Genomic DNA, 23,389 nt, shown 5'->3' with positions numbered 1-23,389 from the left:
GGCATGGCAGGAGAGTAAGCAGGTGGTTGGCCCACAACGGGAAGGTGGAGTCACCAACGGAAGGGCTCCGGTAGCGATACTCCTGTCACAGCCTCTCAAGGTGTTCCTTCATGAGGAAGGCATTGATGGAAAGTAAGGTATCTCCATTGCCTGGGCCTCCCTGTCTGGTAGTGGGCAGGGGGGTCCCATGGGACTGGTGAAAAACTGATGCAAAGTACTCATTTAGCAAGTTTGCTTTTTCCTGGGCATCAGTTGTCATTATCCCATCTGGTTTAGCAGGGGTCCAATGTTGCCCTTGCTTTACCTCCAGCTCCCCACATATCTAAAAAAGGGCTTTTTATTGTCCTTGATATTTGTAGCTAGCTGGAGTTCCATCGCAGCCTTGGCTTTCCTGGTTTGCTCTCTGCAGGTCTGGACTAGAGCAGAGTATTCCTCCTTGGTGGTGGTTCCAGTCCTTCAACCTTTGTAGGTCTTTCTTTTAAGATGAAGGAGGTCTGCTAGTTCCCTGGAGAGCCAAGGGGGATGCTGTGCCTTTTTGCCGCCTTTCCTCCAAGATGGGATTGACTTTGCTTGCGCATCCAAGATTGCTCCCTTGAGGAGCAACTACTCATCCTGCACTCCCCTCCCCTTTCAGCTGTGGTCCTTCATCAAGCCTTCTTAGCTTGATGAAGTCAGCTTTCCTGAAGTCAAGGACTTGTATATTACTGACTGACTTGCCAGCTTTATGGTGGATGGTGAAGGTGATCAGCTCATGGTCACTGTCTCCCAACTTCCCTTTGATTGTTAAGTCACTGATTAGGTCATCCCTGGTTGCCAGTACCAGGTTGAGCAGCACTTTACCTCTCATTGGCCCATAGGCTTCCTGCGTCAGATGGAGCTCATCCACGCATGAGAGAAAGCTTTGCGACTGCTCAGATTTGGCCGAGTGTTCTTCCCACGAGATGTCTGGGTAGTTGAAGCCTCCCATGAAAACCATGCACCAGGATCATACAGCCTCAGCCAATGCCCTGGCGAACTCCTGGTCAAGGTCTTGATCCTGGGTAGGCGGTCTGTAGTAGATCCCATCATAGTGTCCACCGGGCCATGGTTAATTGTTGTAATCATGGTTAACATGCATGATTAACGCATTAGTTGGTGTTTGCATTAAATTTTTTAACACATTAATTGTACACATGGTTTTGGAGCCCAAGCCCAGGCTCCATTCTGCTGCAGTCACTGCTGCTTCTTGGCTGCTCAGTGGGGTTTTGGTGGCAGCATGGAGGACCACAGGGCAGCCTGCTTGCAGGCTCTGGACAGCTGCAGCAAGGGAAAGGGGCAAGCACAGACATAAATAAGGAGCCACAGCCTTCACGTGGCCAGGAACACAGCCTGGTGGCATGTAGAGCACTGCCCAGCAGGTAAGTCTGTGGGGAGAAGGGGCATGGGGGCAGATTGAGGCAAATTGAGGCCCCCATGGTGAGGGAAGGAGTGGGGCAGGAGCTGGAGTGAGTGAGGCCCTGGGGCTGGAGGGTCCATGAGATGGAGGAGCATGTGGCCTCCAGATTTGTGCACCTGGTGGAGATTCTCGGCAGACTAGAGCTCTTTGTGCCCTGCTGCCTTTGTCTCGGGAGCCACATGCTGCCTGCCTGGTGGTGGGAGGCACAGCATAGCTTCGCATTGCTCCTGGGGCAATGACAACAGGGCACAAAGCCCTGAGCCCACAGCACACAGCCTGCCTCCACCCTGTGCACAAATCTGGGTGCCATGTGTTCCCCACACCTCCCTGGTAGTGCATGCAGTGGCAGGAGCCATGCCGTCCCCCAACCCATGCCTGAAGCACAGCTCTACCCCATGACTCACCCTGGACCCAGGCACCATTCACCCCAGCCCCTGCCCCACTTCCTCCTTCATTCTGATCTGGGGGCCTCAATCTGGCCCCCACTTCTTCCTTTCTCCAAACACCTTCCCCTCCACAGACTTACCTGCTGGGACATGCCTCCGTATGTGTGTCTGTGTGCACATTGGTGAATCTGTCTGTCCCTGTGGTGGAGCACCTTTGGGGGTGCTTGCCACTTGAGGGCTTTCATAGGCTCTGAGGGGAGCCTGCTTTGGAGGAGCAGCAGGGGAAACATCCCCCAGGAACTATTTTAAGAGGGAAGATGCGTGGCAAGGCACTGCTGGTGCCTGCCAGTTTAAGACTGGAGCCCAGCAGCCAGCAGGTACTTGATGGCGGTGGCCATTTTAGATCCCTGGCTACCTATATAAACAGAGAAGTTTGCTGCTGGCAGGCCAGGCAGTAACATCACTTGGCTGCAAGGCTCCATGCAACAACCTGGAGGTAAGGGCAGAATCTGTAGGGGATGACTTGGAGGCTCCTGGTCCTGGGCATGACCTAAAACTTCACCCTGCCAGGAGTGGGTGGCCTGGTGGGGCTCTCAGTGGTGCAGAAGCCTCCAGGAAATGTCAGGCCAGTTATCACCCTGGTGAAATGCAGGTAGGGGCACCTTAACCCTAGCCCTCACCTTTGGGTGGGTCATGGAACATCAGAGGAAGTGGGACATCAGAGGCATGGCTGCAGTCACCTGAGCCCTGTGAGGTATAGGACCCTGAGAAAAGGTAGTTGGGACCAGGCACAGCTACGGCCACCTGAGCCCCTAGGGAAGGGAATGGTGTGGAGCCCCCAGGGAAGGGGAGTAGGCCTAGGTATGTCTCCAGACACTTGACACCTGCTGCTGCCCCTCACTCCTGACTAGGGTGGCCATCATAGAGGACATTCCGGTTCTCTGCTGCTCTGTCCTCTGTTGATACAAAACCCAATGCCTTTATGTCCCCAACGTTTTTCTTCAAAAGAAAAACAGAAAACAAAGGTGTCTTGTTTCATATCAACAGAGGATAACTGGACTGTCCTCTATGATGGCTACCCTACTCCTGACCCACAGTACTCCTGCTAGAGCATGCGGGAATGCCCCTCCCTGGGCTCCAACCCCCCCCCCACCTTCACGAATTCCCACAACCCCCCATACTTACTCCCCAACCATACAAAGTACCTGTAAAATTTTGCATAATTTGAGGATTTTTTGCACATAATTTTGAGTTTTTAAGGTGTGCAATTAAAATCGCTATTAATTGTGACTAATTTGTTTTTAAATCGCACAACTAACTGCAATCAAATGTTTTAGATTTCAGGAGAAACCGTAATACAGATCATAATAACAAATTTGAGAGGAAACTCAAGGGTGATATTTTATCCTACTCAGGAGAAAGATTATCACACAAACAAGTTACATGACTTCAGTGCAGTGTCTCACTGGCAAGGATTGGTAGCTTGTTCACTCAAAAGTGGAAAGTTATACTCTCTCAAACTTGTATCTGAAAAGGCTGAACATTGAAATAAAAAAAAAAGAGTAATGCAGAAAAACAGAATGAAAAACTGACTGCAAATGCAGCAGTAAGCTTAAAAACTAAAAAGATTACCGTTTTAGTGAAAAGTGATAAAAAATTAATGGACAGCAGTTACTCGATTACTACTTCAGCATGCTAATTACTCACTGCTTATGCATAAATGTCACAATATTGTCATCAGATGTTTTGGGCCAACAGATGAATCAGAAAGTCTTTAAAGTAATGAGGAACTCATCATCTTCCATTTCCTGATGTCAATTAAGTATTTTAAGTGAAAAATGGAAAAAGAGCATGGATTTGTCCTTTTGGAGCTTCTTCTTGAAGGAATGTATATGCTAGAGCACTCAGTTTGGAAAATATTTATCTAAGCAGTGTAGGAAAGTAAATCTCTGTATTTTGTCCAATTCATAATTGTACCTGTTCCAAAACCATTTAAGATTTTCCATCGACTTCAGCAGGGCTTGGATCATATCCACATACCATTTGTTTTTCTTACTGTGGGTAACGAATGGTAAGGGTGGAATAACATTTGAGACATGGTTTGTGTTATGTCATCCTGAATTGTTGTACTTACTATGTGTCTTAAAATGACGTAATGGGTGTGTAGAGCATATGGATAAGTGTTGTTTTTAGCATTTTTATGACTTATGCATATAAATACATTTCTTGTGATTGAACTTTCAGGTTTCTGATTATTTAAAGACTAGTGAGAATCTCCTAGCAGTTCTAGAAGTTAATTTTGCTCTATTATCCCACTGACTGGTTTTAGATTTCTTTATTTCCATTCACATAACTAGCAAATTACTGAAAGCCATATGTTTCCCTTTGATAGTAGAATATACAGAAAGGAATAAAACACTCCAAAAGTTTTTGACATGTAGGCATAGGGTTGTTCCCCTGAGCTGTGGGACTGGTAAGAAAACAAGCAGGGAGCAGGCATAATATGAAGAAAGGCTGCACTTGCTCATAAAAACCCTGGTTGGACAGAGGGAATATAGGTCTTTCTGGTCCCCTTCTAGAATTAAGTCACTTAGCAATGACAACACAGCTGAAGCCCTGCTTTGCCAGTACTGGCAATACACCGTGACCCTCTCCAAGCCACAGATCCCAAGTGCAGCAGGAAAGCATTAATGCTGTTCCAAACAGTGTTAACTACATGTATTAGGTGTAGCAGTGGAAGGGTTTTGTGCCCTGTTTGTTCTTCCCCTCATCCAAGGCATTCCTTATTTTTCCCAAGCACCCTTTTCCAGACATACAGATCTCTTAAGAAAAGGAGATAGAAGGCTTCATGGACTGGAGCCTGCAAGAACAGCCTGAATAGTAAACTTTTCTTCAGAATAACCCAACAGTGGCTTTTGCTTCCTCCATTTCACACAAAAGTACTTCTAGGTTCTTTGTAGTGGAAAAAGAGATTGCATTGTTCTGCCTATTCTTCTGGTACATTCTAAATCTTTTGAGTACAACACAAGTTACTGTCATAGACGCACTGGTGACACTAAAGACACTGGAATAAGGCAGCAAGAAATATTACCTCTCTGATTAGCCTAAAATCATCACATACCCTGAAAATAGCTCAGAAATCAACAATGATGTAACCTAATAAAAGAGAAAATGTTCAGGAATAGAGAGAGGATGCAGTTTTTGAAAGAGGGGCTAGCTGCTGATACAAAAATGCCTTTACTATTAAAAATGAAGGGAAGAAAGAAATTAGTCTGGAGAGCTACAAAACATTTCAATAGTAAAGCTGATGGGATAGGGGAGGTGTTGAAAATTATGCCCCCGTCACTGAATTCTAGTGGGAGGTTAGCACTTAACTCCTGGAGCTTCTTTGAAAATCTCCACCTATATTTTTTTTAGCATTCGCTTGGGTGGACAGGATGGGACAGGAATGTGTAGAGAGGAGTATGTAATGAGCTAAGTGCCACTGGGCCTGCAGGTTATTATCAGGCCATGTTCTTTCTACTCCATTTATTTAGCTGCTCAAGACGACAAATTGCTTAAATCCAAAGGTTATTAATATCTTCACTCTCTACCATTTTCTTAGGGCAAAAGATGATTCAACCTTCATATTAAGTTGGCCCTGTACTTTTCCTTACCATTCTGGCTAATCACAGCTATTTATGCAGATGACTTCAATAACATGGGTGCTGTTCACTAGGGACCATGCTGGTTGCATCAGCTCTCACTGTGTGTTCAAACCCAGGTTTCATGAATAAGAAACAACATTTTATGCAACTTAGAAAGTCATTGTAGAAGTAGAAATGGAGGTGACATCCCTTGGTTAAGAATTAAAACAGAATCTCCTTGGGAGTTGGCATTCAATACTTCTTCATCTGAGACGCAACATGTCCTTCATAATACTGCCACCCAGTGAAAGCAAATGGTTATATCTCTGAAAGTGAACTTGCTGAGTTTAGGAAGGACATTTCTGTATAAGACAGAAACAAGGTGCAAAGGGTGCAGCATTCAAAGAATCACAGAAAAATAGGGCTCGAAGGGACCCGAGGAGGTCATTTAGTCCAACCCCGCCAACTCAAAGTGGGATTATCCCCATCTAAACCATCCAATAGAAGTGTTTACTTAACTTATTCTTAAAAACTAAACTGTCCCAGGGAAAGTGTAAGACATGGACCCCGAAGGGTCAAGGAGGGACCCTGGGGGACAACACACCCTAGGGAAAATGTAGAAAAAGAGAAAATAAGTGAAAAAGCCCTACCTGCTGCAGGAACCACGGCGGGACAGGAAGCGGCGGTGGGACCCGCGCAGCTCGTTAGCCGTGGTTTTTTCAAAGTGCAGACAGCTGGAGAGAAGGGGGAGGAGAGCCGGCACAGAGGAATAAGAAGGGCGATCAGCAAGATGGAAGGGGAGGAGAGGTTGAAAAAGGGCACAGGGGAACTATCCCCTGGACCCACCGTGGAGGAGGCAGAGCGTAAGAAAGCTGCCCATAGGGCAGGAGAGTGCCCTGGGAAGCGTCAATATAAAGACGCCATTGCTGGGCTAAGAAAGACGGAGGTGGCCAGGCTGCATATCACCCTAAAGCCGCAAGGAGAGACTACAGGAGGATCCCTACATGCAGAGCCTGGCTCCAGTGGTCTGCCCAGAGGAGAGGTAAACAGCCAAGAGACTAGCGAAAACCGACAAATACTGGATTGAAGACCCGGAAGAGTCTGTCGGAGGAAGGTTTACTCCGAGTCGGAAGGGACGTCAAGGGTTGGCTTCATACGTTCCACACTAGGGGTAGAAAATAGGTGGCACCGAGGGAACAGTCGGTGGAGGGACTGTACAATTGTGAGGCACGCTGTAACTAAGCTGCCCCAGGATAGTAATTAGAGGATCATGGGAGTTGTAGGTGGTTTTGTTGTTAGAAACAACAAATGACAAAAAAAAAAGAGGCTATCACCCATTGCGCTTGTATAACAAGTAAGGCAGAGGGCAACGTGAAGCCTAGGACATTCTCAGTGGTTAGGAAGGTCCGGCAAGGCATAGGACCTAGATGGACTAGTAAGTCCTTGCCGTATAGCCTAGGCTTGAGCGATACCCAGGGATAGGATCTCATAGAGGTAGGGTTAGCCGCGGAAATAACATTGGCACTCCGTCGTGGCTGGGTATAGGGTGAGGTACAGGGGAGGCTGGAGCCTTGCGAAGATCACCACCCTTTGGCCTGAGATAGTCAAACCCTGACGGTTGGACCCCCACCACTGAGAGGGTCATCAAAGTCGTGGCAGGCGGGATTGGGGGGCATAAGACTGCCCGGGGTGAGACCTCGTCGCCCTAAGATCACTGGGACAGAGCAGAGAATCATCATCCAAATCCAAAGCCGAGCGGCGAGGGACCGGATGATCAAGGCCCAGCGGGTGCATAAACAAACAGCCCTCTTGTATAGCTGCTAGGCACAATGCACCAAAACACTGAGAACACTAACTTGCCAGAGGTGAAGGAGGGGGACAAAAACACATCCTATTGCTGCTTGTTACAATATAATTGAGATATTCCAGGAGGACCATGCCCTCCACTACCCCAAACTGCAGAGGAAAAACCTCCAGATTAATGCTAACCTGAAAACAGGGTAAAATCCTGATCTTAAGCAAAGAAGAGAGACTCTCAAGAACCTCTGTTTTGTTTAGTCATAGCAGGAGCACTGACCTACTACAGCCAAAATCTATCATTCTAATGGTACCTTTGTCTGGTTTGAGCTCTAATTTATTTAGTTTGGGAACAGTGTTTTTTAATAGAGGTTACTAGAATCACAAAAAATGATATCACCAGGATTTGGGAAGGTTTGGATCTATATGTAGATATAAGCCAAGCCACGCTTCTCTCTAGATGTTAAGGGCCAGACTGTGGATACTAGGGCTGTGCGAAATTTTGGCAGGCATTTCATTTCGTTTTGGATTTGGACATTTCGGTGGCTGAAACACTGAATCCAAAATGAAATGCAAGGTTCCGAAACATTTCCAAAATGAAACGGGCCATCCAAAATGTTTCGGAAATGTTTCAAAACTATTTGTGTGTTTCCGAAACATTTCAGATGTTTCAAGCTGTTTCAGAGGCGGGCTTGCAGGGAAAGAGAAACTAAGAGGGAGGGGGAAGAGAGGGGGACAGACTGCTCTGATATTGACATCTGTAGCTAGCCAGTGACAACGATCTGTCCCTGAAGTCCCTTCCAATCCCAGTGCTCTGGGGGAGGGACACAGAAGCAGCATAAAAGGCTGTTTGTGAACTGCTCTCGCATTTTGCAGCTGCATCTGTAGTCTGTGTCTACAGCAGGAGCAGCAAAGACTGAGAGCAACATCTGTAAGCCTGCAGCTTGGTAGTACCTTGATACCAAGTTGAAGCGATTGCCAATCCTTACCTATTTATTTACCCTTGCCTACCCTTCCTCAAAAATCCTGTTATTTATTCTTATTTCTTTTCCCCCCAAATAAAAAGAAAGCAGTGCTTTGCCTAGCAGTGACTCACCACAAGTGCACTGCAGGAAAGCACTTAATACACATACATTAATGTGCACAAAATATGAAGCGTGCTGGAAAGACAGGTGCCAGGTCTTCTGGCTGGGGAGGGGGAAGGGGCAGAGGGAGAGCTATAAGTCCTGCCTCTACCCCCCCACCCCACCCCCGCCCAAAAAAAATAAATAAATAAAATTAGGCATAGATTCTTCCCTAACACTAGCAGGCATGAGGCTTCTGGTGCTGATGGCAGCAAGGAGGTGGGACCAGTGCCTGCATCTGCCACCACTCCAATAATACCAGTCATTAAGAACAATCCCCAGCACCACCAGCATAACAGTTTCCAACCTAAGCCTTTCAGCTCCTCCTCTGGCACTGGATCTGGAAGCAGGGTACCCGAGTGCCCTAGCAAAAGAAATTCTGGGGTCTGAGGAAAAATCTGAATTTATGCTCCACTCCCTTTAAAGTTCCCCTAGAGCCAGGTTTCCTCCCCCAGAAGGCAGTTTGGAGGAGGTTGTTGTTATGGTTGTGGAGGCAAGTGGCTCAGCTAAGTTGGTTCTTCCTGTTGTTGTGTGTCTGCCTGCTGAGGAGGGAGATCAGGCAGGATCCACACCTGCACCCCAGAAGTGAGGGGGCAGTGTGATGTGGGATCATTCTGAGGTGGGAGATGATCCCAAGTATTCTATCTGCCTGCACTGCTGATGTAAAACCAGTCGGAGCAAGAAGGAGAAACACTACAGCACCATGGGGATGCTGATGCATCTCAGAAGGCACCACCCCCTTGCCCTTGCTCCTCCTCAGCCTGGTAGCAGTGGGAGCATGCCCAAAGGGAAGTCCCCCTCTTGCTCCAAAGCCCCTGTCCCCCTGAAGTAGAGGCAGGGCACCCTGGAACAGTGGGGGAAAGGCAGGCACGCAGCGGAGAGCATTGCAAAGGTGAGCAAGATCACCCAGAGCAATGGGGAGATGCTCACTCTGGATGGCCAGTCCTTTTCCCTAGTTGAGTGGCCAAGGTTCAGGCAGTTCATGGTGCTCATGGCCCCATCCTACCAAGTGTCTGCATGCACCACCTTCAGAAGGATGGTGGTACCCACCCTGTATGAGGACTCCAGGGAGTACTCGAGGGAGGAGCTGCACAAGGCAGGTCTGCAGGTGGCTTTGCACTTCACCTCAGACATCTGGAGCAGCTGGGGTGGAGATCCTGCCTACCTCTCCCTCACAGGGCACTGGTGCCATCAGTCAGGCTGTTGGTGGGCTCTCCTTCAAGTGGAGGTGATGGACAAGTCCCACATGACAGGGGAGATAATTGGGGCCATGAACTGCATGATGAAGGGGTGGCTCGTTGAGCAGGGTAAGCTCACCTCTGGGTTCATGTTCACCGAGAAAGGGGCCAACCTGGTCAAGGTGGTCCATGATGCCATCTTTTTTGGCATCTGCTGTGTGGCACACAAGTTCCACCTCATAGTCAGGGACGCCTTGGAGGGGGACAGGGCTGGCAGAGATAGCACCATCACAACCAGCCAGCTCACTTCAAAATACAGGAAGGTGGCGGGCTAGTTCTACCACAGCATCAAGGGGGGCAAGATGTTTTGGAACAAATAGGCAGAGCTGAGCATCCCGCAGCACAAAATCATATAGGATGTGGAGACTCAGTGGAACTCCACATACCTCATGCTGGAAAGGCTGGTGGAGCAACAGAAGGCCACCCATGAGATGGCCTTGCTCAGGGAGATTGGGATCAGCAGCCTGCTTAAGAAAACAGAGTGGGATACCATTTCCCAGGCCTTGGTGGTACTCAAGCCATTCCTTGAGGCTGCCAAGACTGTCAGCGCTGGTGATTGCCTGGTGATCCCCATAGTGAAGGAACCTGAAATCCAAATGGAGAGGTTCCAGGGGATCCATGTTCCTGGCTGCGGAAAGCCACTGTCACCAGAGATGCAGGCACTGGTGAAGTGGCTGAGGGAGGGCATCAAGAAATGGCTGGATCCATTGTGGTCCAGTACAGTCCATGTGCTGGCGGCCATGTGCAACCTGAGGGTGAAAGGGAGCGTGTACGTTAGCAAAACCCTGGATCACTAGACGGATGGCTGGTGAACAGAGTCCAGTGGGCAAAAAGGGCATAGGTGGGGGGACATGAAAGAGGGGGAATCCACTTTTCTGTGCCAGCACTCCCAGCAGCAGCCAATTTCCTCCACAACATGTGCTGCCAGCGTGGGCCAGGGATATGGCTTCAATGGTGGGGTCCAGACACACCAGACCCCAGCATTGGGCAGGCAGTGCTGAGGCCTCAGTAGCTACATATCTTGCTGAGAATGTGGAGCTGCTGGACTACGACCCCTTCCCCTATTGGGCAGGCTACAGCCAGATGCGGCAGGATCTAGCCACAGTTGCCCAGAAACACCTGTCCTGTGCCCCGATTTAGTGTTGCAAGCGAGAGGGTGTACACCATTACTGGGGATGTTGTGACACCCTGTTGCACCTCCCTGGATCCCGTTTTGGTGAAGCAGCTGGTGTTCCTCAAGGTGAACCTCCCGCTGCTGGGATTCCCCAAGCTCCATCTGCAGATGGAATAAGTGCCATCCTCCTCAATCTGTCTGCACCTATTTCTGTTTTGTTTGTTTTTTAACCATTTAATGCCCCACTCTCTGAGTTGGAAGTGACACTCACTGCATCGCCAGCCAGCAGGGGAAGAACATCTCCCTGCTGAGCTCCTGTGCCAGGATGAACTTGGAGGTATGGGCTGGGGCTACGGAGAAGGTGGAGGCCCCAGGTCCTGGGCACGGCCTAATATTGCACCCTGCCAGGGCTGGGAAGCCTGGTGGGAATGCTGGCAGCATGGCAGCCCCAGAAAATGCCAGGACTGAGGACCTCCCTGGTGAAAGGTGGGTAGGAAGTGCCTTAACCTCCAGCCACGCATGCAGTCCTGGATGGGGAAAGCCCAGACTCCTAAGATCTTTGACAGGCCTGAGGTTCGCTGGTTGCAATGGAATTGTGAGGCTGTAGGTGAGCTCAGCTTAGCTACCTGGGATCCCATCTGTGACGCAGGTAAGAAAGTAGGTAAGTGAAAATGGAAATGGAGGCATCAGGGGGTGAGAGACAGGCTGGGGGTGGGAGGGAGAGAGGGGGATGTAGCAGGCAAAAGTGGAGAGGTACCTGGGGAATCAGATGTCAGGCAGGTTATAATGTGTCATAAATCCAGTGTCTATATTTAGTCCATGATTTTTTTGTATCTAGGGGGTTGATGAAGTGAAGATCATGGGTTTGTTTGTGAAAAGCGGTTTGTAAATTCCCTTTGAGGATCAGGACTGAGGGACTGGAGACAGAGTTGTTTTCTTGTGAGAAATGTGTCCCCACAGGTAGTTGGGTATTCTTGTCTGTAATAGATTCTGGTGTGCAGTTTGTGGATACTGCATGTGCATAGTTAAGAAATTACTTACCTGAGTAGACCCAGGGCCTACTAGTGGAAAAAACTGTGCCTCTATAACTGACATGACTAACTGATAATATAGGATTCACAGTCTGGCACTACAAAAACAAATCTAACATCAAATGTGCTGCTTTACAGAAGCACCAGGGAGGCAACAGAATTTGTTCTCCACTTTCTAATAGATTAGACTCTTCAAACTCAGGAAAATTTCAGTAACAACAGTGAACTAAAACTAAAATTATTCACTTCAAGTTTATCCCCATTTTGTGATAGCCCAACAACTGAATGAGACTGGTCTTCTTCTTTGAGCTGGTCATCACAGACAGGCTGACGACTACTGACTGGACATCTGGCACTGTTATTGTCCATGCGGGGCCTATTTTGGCATCTCAGGTAGTTAGTTCAGCAGTACATTTTACGAAAATTAAATTCACTTCAAAACTAAATGTCAAGCCAAGCAACGTATTTAGTCTTCATTTTCCTTGATCATCCAGAGTTTCGAGGAAAGAAACTGTCCTTGGAAGTCATCTACTCTGATTTTCTCTACAACTGGAATTGTTACATTTTAGTCTCACAGGAATTTCATGGCAATTTACCACTAATTATTGTCAACCTGTTTGTAAACGTTATTGGAAAACATTATTATTGGGGATGGTGGTGATTAAGCTAAAATGAGGGTTAAATTAGGAGCACATTAATAACTAGCTAGCCATTTTCTTGGTAGAAACCATTAACATGTTCAAATATGCAGAGCTTCCTGCCATAACTTGGGTTAGCCTCTTTTTCCCTAATTGTTTTACCCTTCTTATCCATTATTATTCTTTTCTTAAATTAGAGCTTTTCAGTGAACAGCCCAAAGCATCATTTATTGCTTGAGGTATTTTAACAAAGGACATATTTGCTTTAAATCAATTTCCTTACATTAACATTTATTTGGAACTGCAGGCAAGCCCCGCTTAGTGCTCTTAATTGGTTTCTGAAAAATAGAGCATTAAGCGAAACGAGCATTAAGCAAAACCAAGAGTATTTGATGACCCAAGATGGCGACCTCAATTGTTTTTGATGGCAACTGCGAGCATTATAATGAAAGTTGCTGAGTGCCAGGTGAAATCAGGTATCAATTTAAAATGAGTGTTATAGCGAAATAGCGCTAAGCAAAACAGTGTTAAGCAGGGTTTGCTTGCATGTGCAAATTAGAGAATGCACTCGTGTGTCTCAGTTGTCAGGTTTCCACTACTCCACGGCTATGGCAATATACAAAGGATGGGTTCTTTGCCTAGAAGATCCAGAGAACTGAGCTAAGCTCAGAAGCCCATAAGTAGTTTGCTTACTTCTTCACCGAGTTGTAGACACAAATAACTACCTCATGGTTACCTAGTGTTCTACCTTTTTTGATTTTTCTGGAATGAAAAAGTGGGAATGATGACAAAAGTATATAAAACATTTTGGGAAGCAGGAACAAGCCAAGTTAGAAGCATGTTTAAGATGTTACTCAGAAGTATTAAGCTCTGTTCAAAGACTCAGATTCAAGGAGTGTGCCAGAACACAGCCAGCTTAAAATCTATTTCTTTTCAACTACTTGATGCAAACACCTAGAACCACATAGACTACAATGCTGGAAAACAGGGTAAGTCCTTCCATGCAATGTGATTGCATCTGAGAGTGTTCAGGGGGATAATGCTGATTTGTCATTTGTTCTTTTAGTTCTTTGGGGCACAGATAATCTCTTACTATGTGCTTGTATAATGATTAGCACAACACGACTGTTATCCTGTTTCTACTACTAATCCCACCCAGATCTTCTACAGCACTTTTCATCAGGAGATCACGAAGTGTTTTGTAAAAGAGCATCATTTATCATATTGCCTCTCTATGATTGTAATATGAATTGCAGACCAGGAGCATAGCCAGGGAATAGGACCTATATCTCCTGAGTTCTAGCCTTTCTATAAAGAATAGAGTACATCTGCCAGAGTAGATTTTCAAAGTTGTTTGCTATTTCTTTTTTCACAGGCTAAGCATTTCTGAAAGTCTCCCAAGCTGTCTCCTTTTTAAAAACCTTATTATTAACAATAGTTAAAAGCAATTAAGAGTGCATTTACCTGTGCAAAACGTTCAGCATTTCTGTTAACTGTGAACTGGTATGTCATGTTAGGAAATTGAATGCTGACAGGAAGAATGAAAACATTGAAGTGGAGCACCAGTGATCTTTCAGGGCCATGAAATTCTGTGTCATTCACCAGAACATCCAACTGGAAGGAACGGTTCTCTGAGACTGAAATATTTTTATCCAGTACCAGTTCTGCAAAAAAGAAGGATGGCCTTTCATATATCCACAACAGCTGTAAGTGCACCTTTTAGGTAATGCAAATCCCTACAAAAATATAAATCTCAAATCTATTTACCAGCTAATGGCATCCAAGAAGGTTGGATTAGAACTAGAAATATAAAGACGTTTCCATTCTGTACGTTAATGGTACATGCCACATATTGTAAAGATGTGTAAACAAGTATTTTACAATTACATTCATATTATCAGAACCTCTTGGCTGCTTAGTGCATAGAGCTGTAAGTCCAGACAATTACAAACAACTTATTTGGTTGTTTGAAGAAAGAGACCTTACTGTATTCATGTAGAGTTCCCCTCACTTGGCTACCATTTGGGCTGAAATGGACTTCATGGAAAAAGTGCTCCACACGAAATGTTTCATTTATCCATGGATCAGATGTAATGATGGTTCCTGTGTACTTCTTCCTGCTGCTTTCAAGAGGGTAAATAGGTGTAGTGTCTGCATCACATACTGTCAGTGCTGCTACAGCCGTTCCCTGTAAGACATGAAGAAAAACTGCTGATGGGCCACATCGATTTTTTTTCCTGATCTGCTTTGAAACTAAAATCCTGACCAAAAAAAGCTCCCTAACAGAGTACAAGAATCTACTTCCATTCAAATTATTCCTAGTTCATTGAAACACCATGGGCAGCTTGTTAGGACCACTATTATATACCAGTTTGGAAAGCTATACTTTTGCAACTTCATTTTATAAAAGCAATTAGTTGTGTATCTCAATTCCATATCAATAATCCCTAACTGGTCAGCCATCCAACTAGAATTTTCCCAAGCCAATGGGCTGGTGGAGAGAGAGGAAAGACCCAGATTCCCCAAATTTAAATGATTCTAGACTTCACAGCAGGAGTAAACCCTAGCAGAACTTTGCAGCCAAACTATATCTTTAAATAAACATAAGGGCTAGGGACAGAAGTTACGCATAAACTGGTACAAGTGATTGGAAACCAGTTCAAATCTGTAACACAACAGAAGTTCAGTGCACATACACTGCTTTCAAAATGGCCAAAACCGGTAGAAGATAAACCTGGATGTATGTAGTATTAGACTTAACTGATTTAGGTTAAATCGGTATACTGAACTTTCCAGACCCTCTCCAGATTCAAGCTAACTCATAGTCCCTCAGCATCCGAGGATGCTTTGCACCTCCCTCCCTGTAAGCCCCCTCCCTTCCAGGTTGGGCAGGTTAGCCTTGGCCCAAGCTGTCTGCTCCAGTAGAGCAGGAAGGTGTGCTCTAGCACCTCCTGGCTTCTAGCCTGGGCCACTGCAGGCATGTGGCTGCATTTCTGAAATCAAAAGTGAGTGTCTGTTCACTTGCTCATAGGTTCAATCTATATAGCTTAGACTAACCTGTGAAGATTGAATCAATTCATTTCACTGTCTGTATTTAGCTATGGAGACTCATAGAATAACAAAGAAAGTATTGAACATGACACTCATCACTGGTGATAATTTACTATGCTCTTTCCACAACCGCACACAGGTCCAGATTTTTTCCTGTAGTATGTGATATAATGAGCAGAAGGGATCTAGTTACTGATACCTAAGTCTCCGTCTCTCTATGGGAGGTATCAGGTAGGACGGTATGTGTGCTAGTAAGTCAGATATAATGGCCCTTGTGGCAGTGCACCTCTGGGAGCCTGCCACTTTAAGGGCTGGAGGCAGGCAGCTGGGAGGTGCTTGATTAGGGTGGCCATCTTAGGACCCAGCACACACAGGCTGGGGCAGCAGTCGGTTGCCAGCAGCCGAGGAAGTAACATCAGCCGGCTGAGCTACTGCTCCTGGAACAACTTAGGAGGTGAGGGCAGGAGCTATGGGAAAGTTTGGAGGTTCCTGGTCCTGGGCATTACCTGAAACTGCACCCTGCCGGGGAAGGGTGGCCTGGCAGAGCTGTTTGTGGCAGAACCGCCCCCAAGAAATGCCAGGTCAATTAACTCCCTGGTGAAAGGTGGGTAGGGGCACCTTAACCCCAGCCCCCACTCTTCAGTGAGAAATCATCAACCTGTGAGAGTGGGGTGGAGCGCAAGAGGCCCTATGAGAGGGGGGCAGAGTGAGTGTGATTGTGTAAGAGGCCCAACAGTGGAATGAGTTTGTCCCAGACTGAAACCAGGGAGTAATACCAATCTGGATGCCATCTGTGAGGCATGGGCAACAGTTTAGGGCCAGTACAGAGTTGTGGAAAGCGCCCTGTGGCATCAGGGCATCATAATGGCAGCCTCCCATTTAGTAAACTGGTGTTCTGTACCATCAAGTCATGGCTGGCGAGACTGGGTGCACTACACTACTCAGACAAGGGTGGGCTGACATGAGACCCGGCCCCAGGATGGCCCCCTGTCACAGCCCTTTACCATCTGATTGCTTTTCCAGTGTTAGCAAAGTTGTCAGCTGACCAGATGAGGCTGCATATGCTACAATATACAAAAGAGGGTGAGCCTTGACATGAGCAGGCCCAACATCTTCAGTTCTCTCTCTGCTCTTCACTTCGGGATTTTTTAAAGAAATGTGAATCTCTAGTTTACAGAACATAGCCAAGGCATCAGGGAAAAAGATATTATCCTTCAGACCCCTGACAGAGTCTAATGAAGAGGCTAGGCCTAGATATAATACTTAATTTTTGAAGTATAAAATAACACTACTCCACAACAGTTTTCAATCTTCAGAGTACCTTGAAACACTAGTCAATATTCCTCTGAAGCAGATAAATAAAGCGTTATCATTTAAAATGTGGAGGAGACAGAGACATAGAGGTGAAGTAGCAGATTCCTGGCCACAAAAAGTCAGTGACAGATTTACAAACACAGTTAGACAGTTTTGGGCTCCAACCCTTGTGGTTAATCTGACAGATTGCTCTGTACTGGCACTTCATTGGATGTCTTTTTGCCATGTGGTAGGTCCCACACAGACTTGATGTATTTGTTGTTCCACTGGCCACTGATATTTCCATCCAAATCTATGATCTTTCAAGTTCAAGTAAACTAGTTATTAAAGCTGGTTGAAAAAAAATATACCAGCAGAACATTTTTCCTCTGAAAATGCCAGTTCAAGCGTATCAAAATATTTTGTTGAAACAAAATTTCAATGGACAATTATGAATATGTCTTGCAACTCCATAACTACAGTACATTACATCAAAACAATGCAACTGAAAAACAATTGCTAAGAACAATTCAGTCCTTGAAGAATTATTTCTGCTTTTCTTCACAAATTTAGAGTAAAAGGAAACTGAAAAATCTAAGAATTTTCAGGAAAAATGGGCCGCTTTCAGACCAGCTATACAAGATACATTTGTGACTTAGAAACTGTAGCCTGTAGATGGCAGCAGACATCCAATATTGTATGCCAAATAAATGCAAACTTCAGTTTACTTTGAAAGGTAATCTCACTGCGATAAATACATCTGTCAGTGAATCATTATTAAAACAGAAGTCCCCTGAGGAAAGTGACTGAGTGTGTGTTGGAATATGATGCATAACTGAGGCTGAGAACACATGAATAAATGTCTGAACCATAGTGGTCATTATTAAGAGCTGATTTTTTCAGAGAGTTTTTCCTTACAGAAAGCCCCAGCTGAATACTGTGTTACTAGTTTAATATATACACATTACTTAATATTTTTCTCTAAAGCCATCCTAGGCTTCAGAACTGCTTTACCACCTCTATACAGCAGAAACTATGAGGGAAGGAGACTGGTGGTAAAGGATGCTCAGTGAAGAGCAAATAGAATCATACAAAATTAGGGTTGGAAGGGACCACAGGAGATCATCTAGTCCAACCCCGCTTTGACTGATGGTCAAAGCAGGACCATCTCCAACTAAATTGTCCCATCCAAGGCTTTGTCTACCCAGGTCTTAAAAACCTCCAAGGATTCCACAACTTCTCTAGGTAACCTGCTCCAGTGTTTTACTACCCTCCCAGTGAGAGGGTTTTTCCTAAGATTCAATCTAAGCTTCCCTTGCTGCAACTTAAGACCATTGCTCCTTTTTTTTGTCATCTGCCACCACTGAGGGCATATACAGAAGTTGCTTGTTCTGCCATGTAGAGTGATTTATTGCCATGACTTAACAGAAGTGCATGACTTAATAGTACTTTTAAAATGGGTAGTGTTTTAAATTAACCTTTAATGAGGTAAATGAGGTATTAAATTTGCATTTTGCAAAACTGTTGCATACTGGTCACATTTCTGATCAGTGGAGAAGTCCCAGGAGAATATGGAGTGACCCCTGCCTCCTAGCCTGGAAAGTGCAGGGAGAATCAGAAGCCCCCTCCACCAAACACTACACTTCTGTCGTGTTTAAGACTGCTATAACTCTATAGTACTATAAAAAGTGCTTAAAATACAGTGCTGTAAACATGCACAGAGCACTTTTATACATGCCCTGAGAACAGTCTATCTCCATCCTCTTTGGAACCACCCTTTAGTAAGTTGAAGGCTGCTATTAAATCACCCCACAGTCTTCTCTTCTCCAGACTAAATAAGCCCAGTTCCCTCAGCCTCTCCTCAGAAGTCATGTGCGCTAGAATCTCTCCAACTTTTCCACATCCTTTCTGTAGTGGGGGGCCCAAAACTGGATACAATACTCCAAATGTGGCCTCAACAGTGCTGAATAGAGGGGAATAATCACTTCCCTTGACCTAGCTAGCAACACTCCTGCTAATGCAGCCCAATATGCCATTAGCCTTATTTGCAACAAGGGCACACTGTTGGCTCATATCCAGCTTACTTTCCACTGTAACTGCCAGGTTCTTTTGTATAGAGTTGCTGCTTAGCCAGTCAGTCCCCAGCCTGTTGCTGTACATTGGATTATTGTATCTTAAGTGCAGGACTTAGTACTTCTCCTTATAGAACCTCATAATTACATAACAATATTGTACCCACTCACCTGGCTTCCTTGTACTTATAAAAGTCTCTAATTATATATAAGTTGAACATTACTTTTTCTGCCAAACCCATGTACAGGTTGGAGGCAAATATTGGTAGCCAAATGGATGTGATCTTCTAAACAAATAAATCAGAAATGTACTCAGTAACCTAACTAGTACTTTGAGGAGGTCTATTATGACAAGAACACCTATCTAACTACGGAGCTCTCTTATTTGGCTTCCTCCACCTTCGATGGTGGGTTGGGTCCACCCCTTCAATTGTTTTTATGTATTTCTATTTACTTCTTAGTATCTGTACCCAAACTACTTTGTCACTGAAACATCAGGGAGGGAAAATCCTGCACATGCTGCTGCTGATACATTCTTAGAGCTCTACAGATTACATGGTGAGCTGAGGTATGTTATCCTGCAGGCTGGTATACAAGGTCTGAAACACCCAAATAACCATGACCCATCCATTGCATTTCTAATGATCATTCAGAAATTTTAAAAAAAGAAAAGAAATCTACCTCTTTTCTGTTGAATTTCACAATAGCATCTGCTGTGCTAGTGCCATTGAAAAGGAAGGGGGGAGAGTCGTCTTCATCTAATACATTCACCAGAAAAGGCACCTCGACCTGCTTCTCCTTGGAACCTTCTCTCACTGTACATTTGGCAATCAACTCATATTTCTCTCTTTCTTCCCGATCCAACCATTGTACCACACTCACCCCTGTGGTAGACTCATTGTAGCGAAATGGCAGCCCTTCAGCTGAAAAAGACACAGTGTAAATGAGGAAAATCCCTCCCTATTAATGCTCTTTGATAATTTTTTGATACACCTACTCACACTCAATGTATCCATCCACTTGGACTGTACCCATGTAACAGAGACAAATATGACTTGTGACATTATGAACGTTTCAGAAGAAACACAAAAGTTGGAAGACTTATATCATGATGGGCAAGAACTATCTGAGGCAGTAAAGGGAAGGGAAGGGAACCTTAGAATCCAAAAGGAATACCTTATGAATCATAATCACTGGGCAACACTAAGTTTTTCTCTTCATTAAGGGCATGTCTGTACTGCTTCTGTGGTGCTCCTGAGAAGCATGTCTTGCCCATCTGCCTCAGTTCTACATGCACCATAAGAAGCTGCCTTGAGGGCACTTCTTGCTGCCACTCTTAGCATCTATCTCCATTGTGCTTGGCTGGGATAGCACAGTCATTTTGGGGACTGGTGTGTGCAGAGTGAGAATGGGTGGATAGAGCGTGCATCTTGGTGATGCTCTCTGACATGCCACAGAAGCAGCATAGACATAACCTAACAATAATGCCCTTCACTGCAGCCCACTCTGCTGCTGAGCTCCCATTTGGCAGGGAAAACTCCCTTTGTGGAACCAGCATAAAATATCCAATAGTTGCTCTGAGTGTAGCTACTCTATCAGAAATCTTTATTAGTGTTACTGGCACCCAAATGCTTAACCTCTAGATTTACCTGCTAGCAATTTGTAGGAAATGCTGAGGTTCTGACACATATGCTGTACTTGGGGTAACTGAAGCTGATGAAACATGCCGGGTGGTTTATTCTCTTTGATGTGAAAGGAGAGGTCCATTTCTGTGAAGCATAGCTGCCTTGCTATCTGAGAACTGCAAGCTGGTGCAGTGGCATTGATGATGAAGAGCGAAACCACAGCGTAAGTGGGAGATTCACATTTTTTCCCTTGGAAAGGATGGGATGAAAGAGAGACCTGAAGAACTGCCTTTAGTAATGAAACCCAGTTTCCTCCAGCTGCAGAATAGAAACAAACAAACAAAAAATGATCAGCCAGTAAAACATGCATATCCCTTAGTAAAAATCAGCTAGACTCTTTCTCCATATGATGATTGGAAGCCTGAAGTTTTCACATGCTCCTCCTTTCCTCCCAAAAAAGTTAGATACTGGTCTCCTGATTCAGTAAGATGCTTGTCATAGAATCATATAAAAATACAGCTGGGTGAGACCCCAGGTCATTCAGTTCAACCTATTTGAGGGAAGAATATCTCTACCTAACCCATCCCAGAAAAATGTGAATGTACCCTCCCCTAAAAACTTCCATTCCACAACCTCATTAAATAATCTGTTCTAGCATGTAACTGCCCTCATAGCTAGAGAGCACTTTCTTCACATATAACCAAAACCCTCCCTCCTTGCAATTTTAATCTGTTACCTCTTGTTCTATCCCGTATGCACAGAGTACAATTGATGGCCATCATCTTTATAACAACAACCCGTTTCATATTTCAGGATTTAGTAACTCGCTACTCTTTTTTTTCTTCAGTAAACTAAATAATCACAGTTCTGTTAATCTTTCCATCAATGGCATGCTTATTTTAGATTTCTTATAATTTTTATTGCTCTTCTCTGCTCTCTCCAATTAACCAATAGCCTTCTTTAAAGTATGATGTGCAAAACCAGTCGCAGTTGAGATCTCAACAGCACTTTCCCATGACTTTTACACAACACTGATCAATTTAGGCCAATACATATTGATAATTTTGGAACAATATTTCATTGTTGCCGCATATTCAGTTTGCAGTCCTCTATGACTGCCTTTTCTGAACTACTGAAGATTTGTACATTTCATTGTTCCTTCTGAAATGCAGTATTTTGCATTTTTCCTTATTGATATGGCATTTAAAGCTCTGTTACTACTCCAGACCAGCCTACTGCAGAGCCCTACCAGTCCTTGAAACCAATCATGCAGTGTATGTCATTCCATCAGTTCTGGATCATTTAATCTGCTTAACCCACTTTTGCCTCCATTATTATAAGCTACCTAATTTCCTTGTAGATCAAAACCATGAAAATGACTTTTACTATTTATTGAGTACAGGAGGAAGAGGAGATAATTTATTTCTGTGATTCAGTGGTACACATTTCTTCAAAAACATCTGAATTCTAAGTGATGAGGTCCTCATCAAAACCCTTTATCCAAGAATGTGCATACAAAAATGTTCCATGTGTCTGGATTAATTGTAATTAAAGGGCTTCTTTACATTAGAGCAGCTACATCAATGTAACTGAATCAATTGAGCTGAACAAACCTTTAAAGTACACATCCTTAAATGAATTCAGTGCATATTGTTAAATTACCAAAATAAGAGAGACTCAATACAAAAATTAAGATGATTGAAACACCTTTTCATTACGATTCTGGACTAGAGTCACTAGGTAGTTTCTTTTTAAATTGGTGCAACTCCCTTGATGCGCATCAGGGAACTCAGTAGCTAATTCAGCCACTTGACAACTAACCCCATTTCTTTTTAGCCTTAGTGTTGATTTTTCCATGTGTGTCTATCACTGCATCTATTTTTTTACTTCTTTTTGTCAGCCCCAATGCTCACCTAGAATGAATAAATGGTTCTTCCATTTCAATACTTGTACGCTGCTGGATAAATCCCATTAGAAAAGTGCTTGGCTTTGACAACAGACATTACTGCAACTGGTGCTACTTCTCTCTGACTTACACAGGATATCGAAGTCTCCTCTATCCAGACTTTTATTGAGGTAGAGAAGCCCTGTTTTTTCTCTGATTTGAAACCACTGATTTTCATGTGTCCCAATTCGATGAATAAGGATACGCTGACACAGCTGAAAGTGCACCTCCTCCCCATGAAAATCCTGCAAGGCATGGATGTGCAGTAGTGGCGTCCCTGCAGGCTGATCTATGTAGACATTTTCAGAGTATTCTCTCCTGGGGAAGTAAAGACCCAAGGAAACTGCGAAAAAAAAAAAAAAATCAAACAGGAGAGCTGTTAAAACAGAATGAATTTAGGGTCAACATATTCTTTAAAAATTAATTGCTAAAGAACTAGAAACTTCATTTAGAATGTGCATGAGGGCACAATCATACAATCAGATACTGAAGTGATGTAAACTAGCATAGTTCTATTGAGGTCATTGGAGCTGTGTCAGCAAAAATCTACTCCATAATGCATGTTCAAAATATGAGAGCCTTTAAAGGAAGCCAATTTGCTTTGCTGTAAACAAGGCAATAGATAAAGCAGAGAGTTTAATGGATCCTTTCTTGCTGAACTTTAGATAAATTCACATCTGCAACTCCCAGTTACTTTTCCATTGTCACACAAACATTATTATTCAGAGAAGAAAACATTTATTATGACATCTCATACAGGAAATAGAGTTAAATAAGGAATTTCAGGATAGACTGCGCTCAGCTGAATCTCACTCCTTCCAGTCGCATAGTATAAATGCTCTCAATTTCCATTCAAGGAAAAATATCTATATGCAATGGCCTTCATGTTAATCTTTTAAAAAAAAAAATATTCTTGCGGATGTTTACTTCTCTTTCCCTGATTAAAAAAAACAAAATAAAAAACCCCAACCCACATCAGCTGATGCTTCCCTAAATAGCAGAATCCATACAAAG

General features: G+C 44.5%; 1 protein-coding gene across 1 annotated transcript in view; it reads right to left on the bottom strand.

Annotated features, from left to right (window-relative positions):
• Positions 1–23,389, bottom strand: part of RET (ret proto-oncogene) — a 168,626-nt gene that overhangs the window by 54,170 nt on the left and 91,067 nt on the right. Inside the window, exons 2-6 of the mRNA XM_090057837.1 lie at positions 22,467–22,718; positions 20,455–20,748; positions 19,487–19,728; positions 14,376–14,577; positions 13,854–14,053 (exon numbers count right to left, since the gene is read on the bottom strand). Coding sequence (XP_089913963.1) covers positions 13,854–14,053; positions 14,376–14,577; positions 19,487–19,728; positions 20,455–20,748; positions 22,467–22,718 — 1,190 coding nt within the window. The remainder of the gene's footprint in view (positions 1–13,853; positions 14,054–14,375; positions 14,578–19,486; positions 19,729–20,454; positions 20,749–22,466; positions 22,719–23,389) is intronic.

Source organism: Crocodylus siamensis, chromosome 7 (assembly GCF_052110815.1).
Source record: "Crocodylus siamensis isolate JL-2025a chromosome 7, ASM5211081v1, whole genome shotgun sequence".
Lineage (NCBI taxonomy): Eukaryota > Metazoa > Chordata > Crocodylia > Crocodylidae > Crocodylus > Crocodylus siamensis.
The sequence above is the reverse complement of the archived record's forward strand: the minus strand, read 5'-3'. Positions and strand labels throughout refer to the sequence as shown.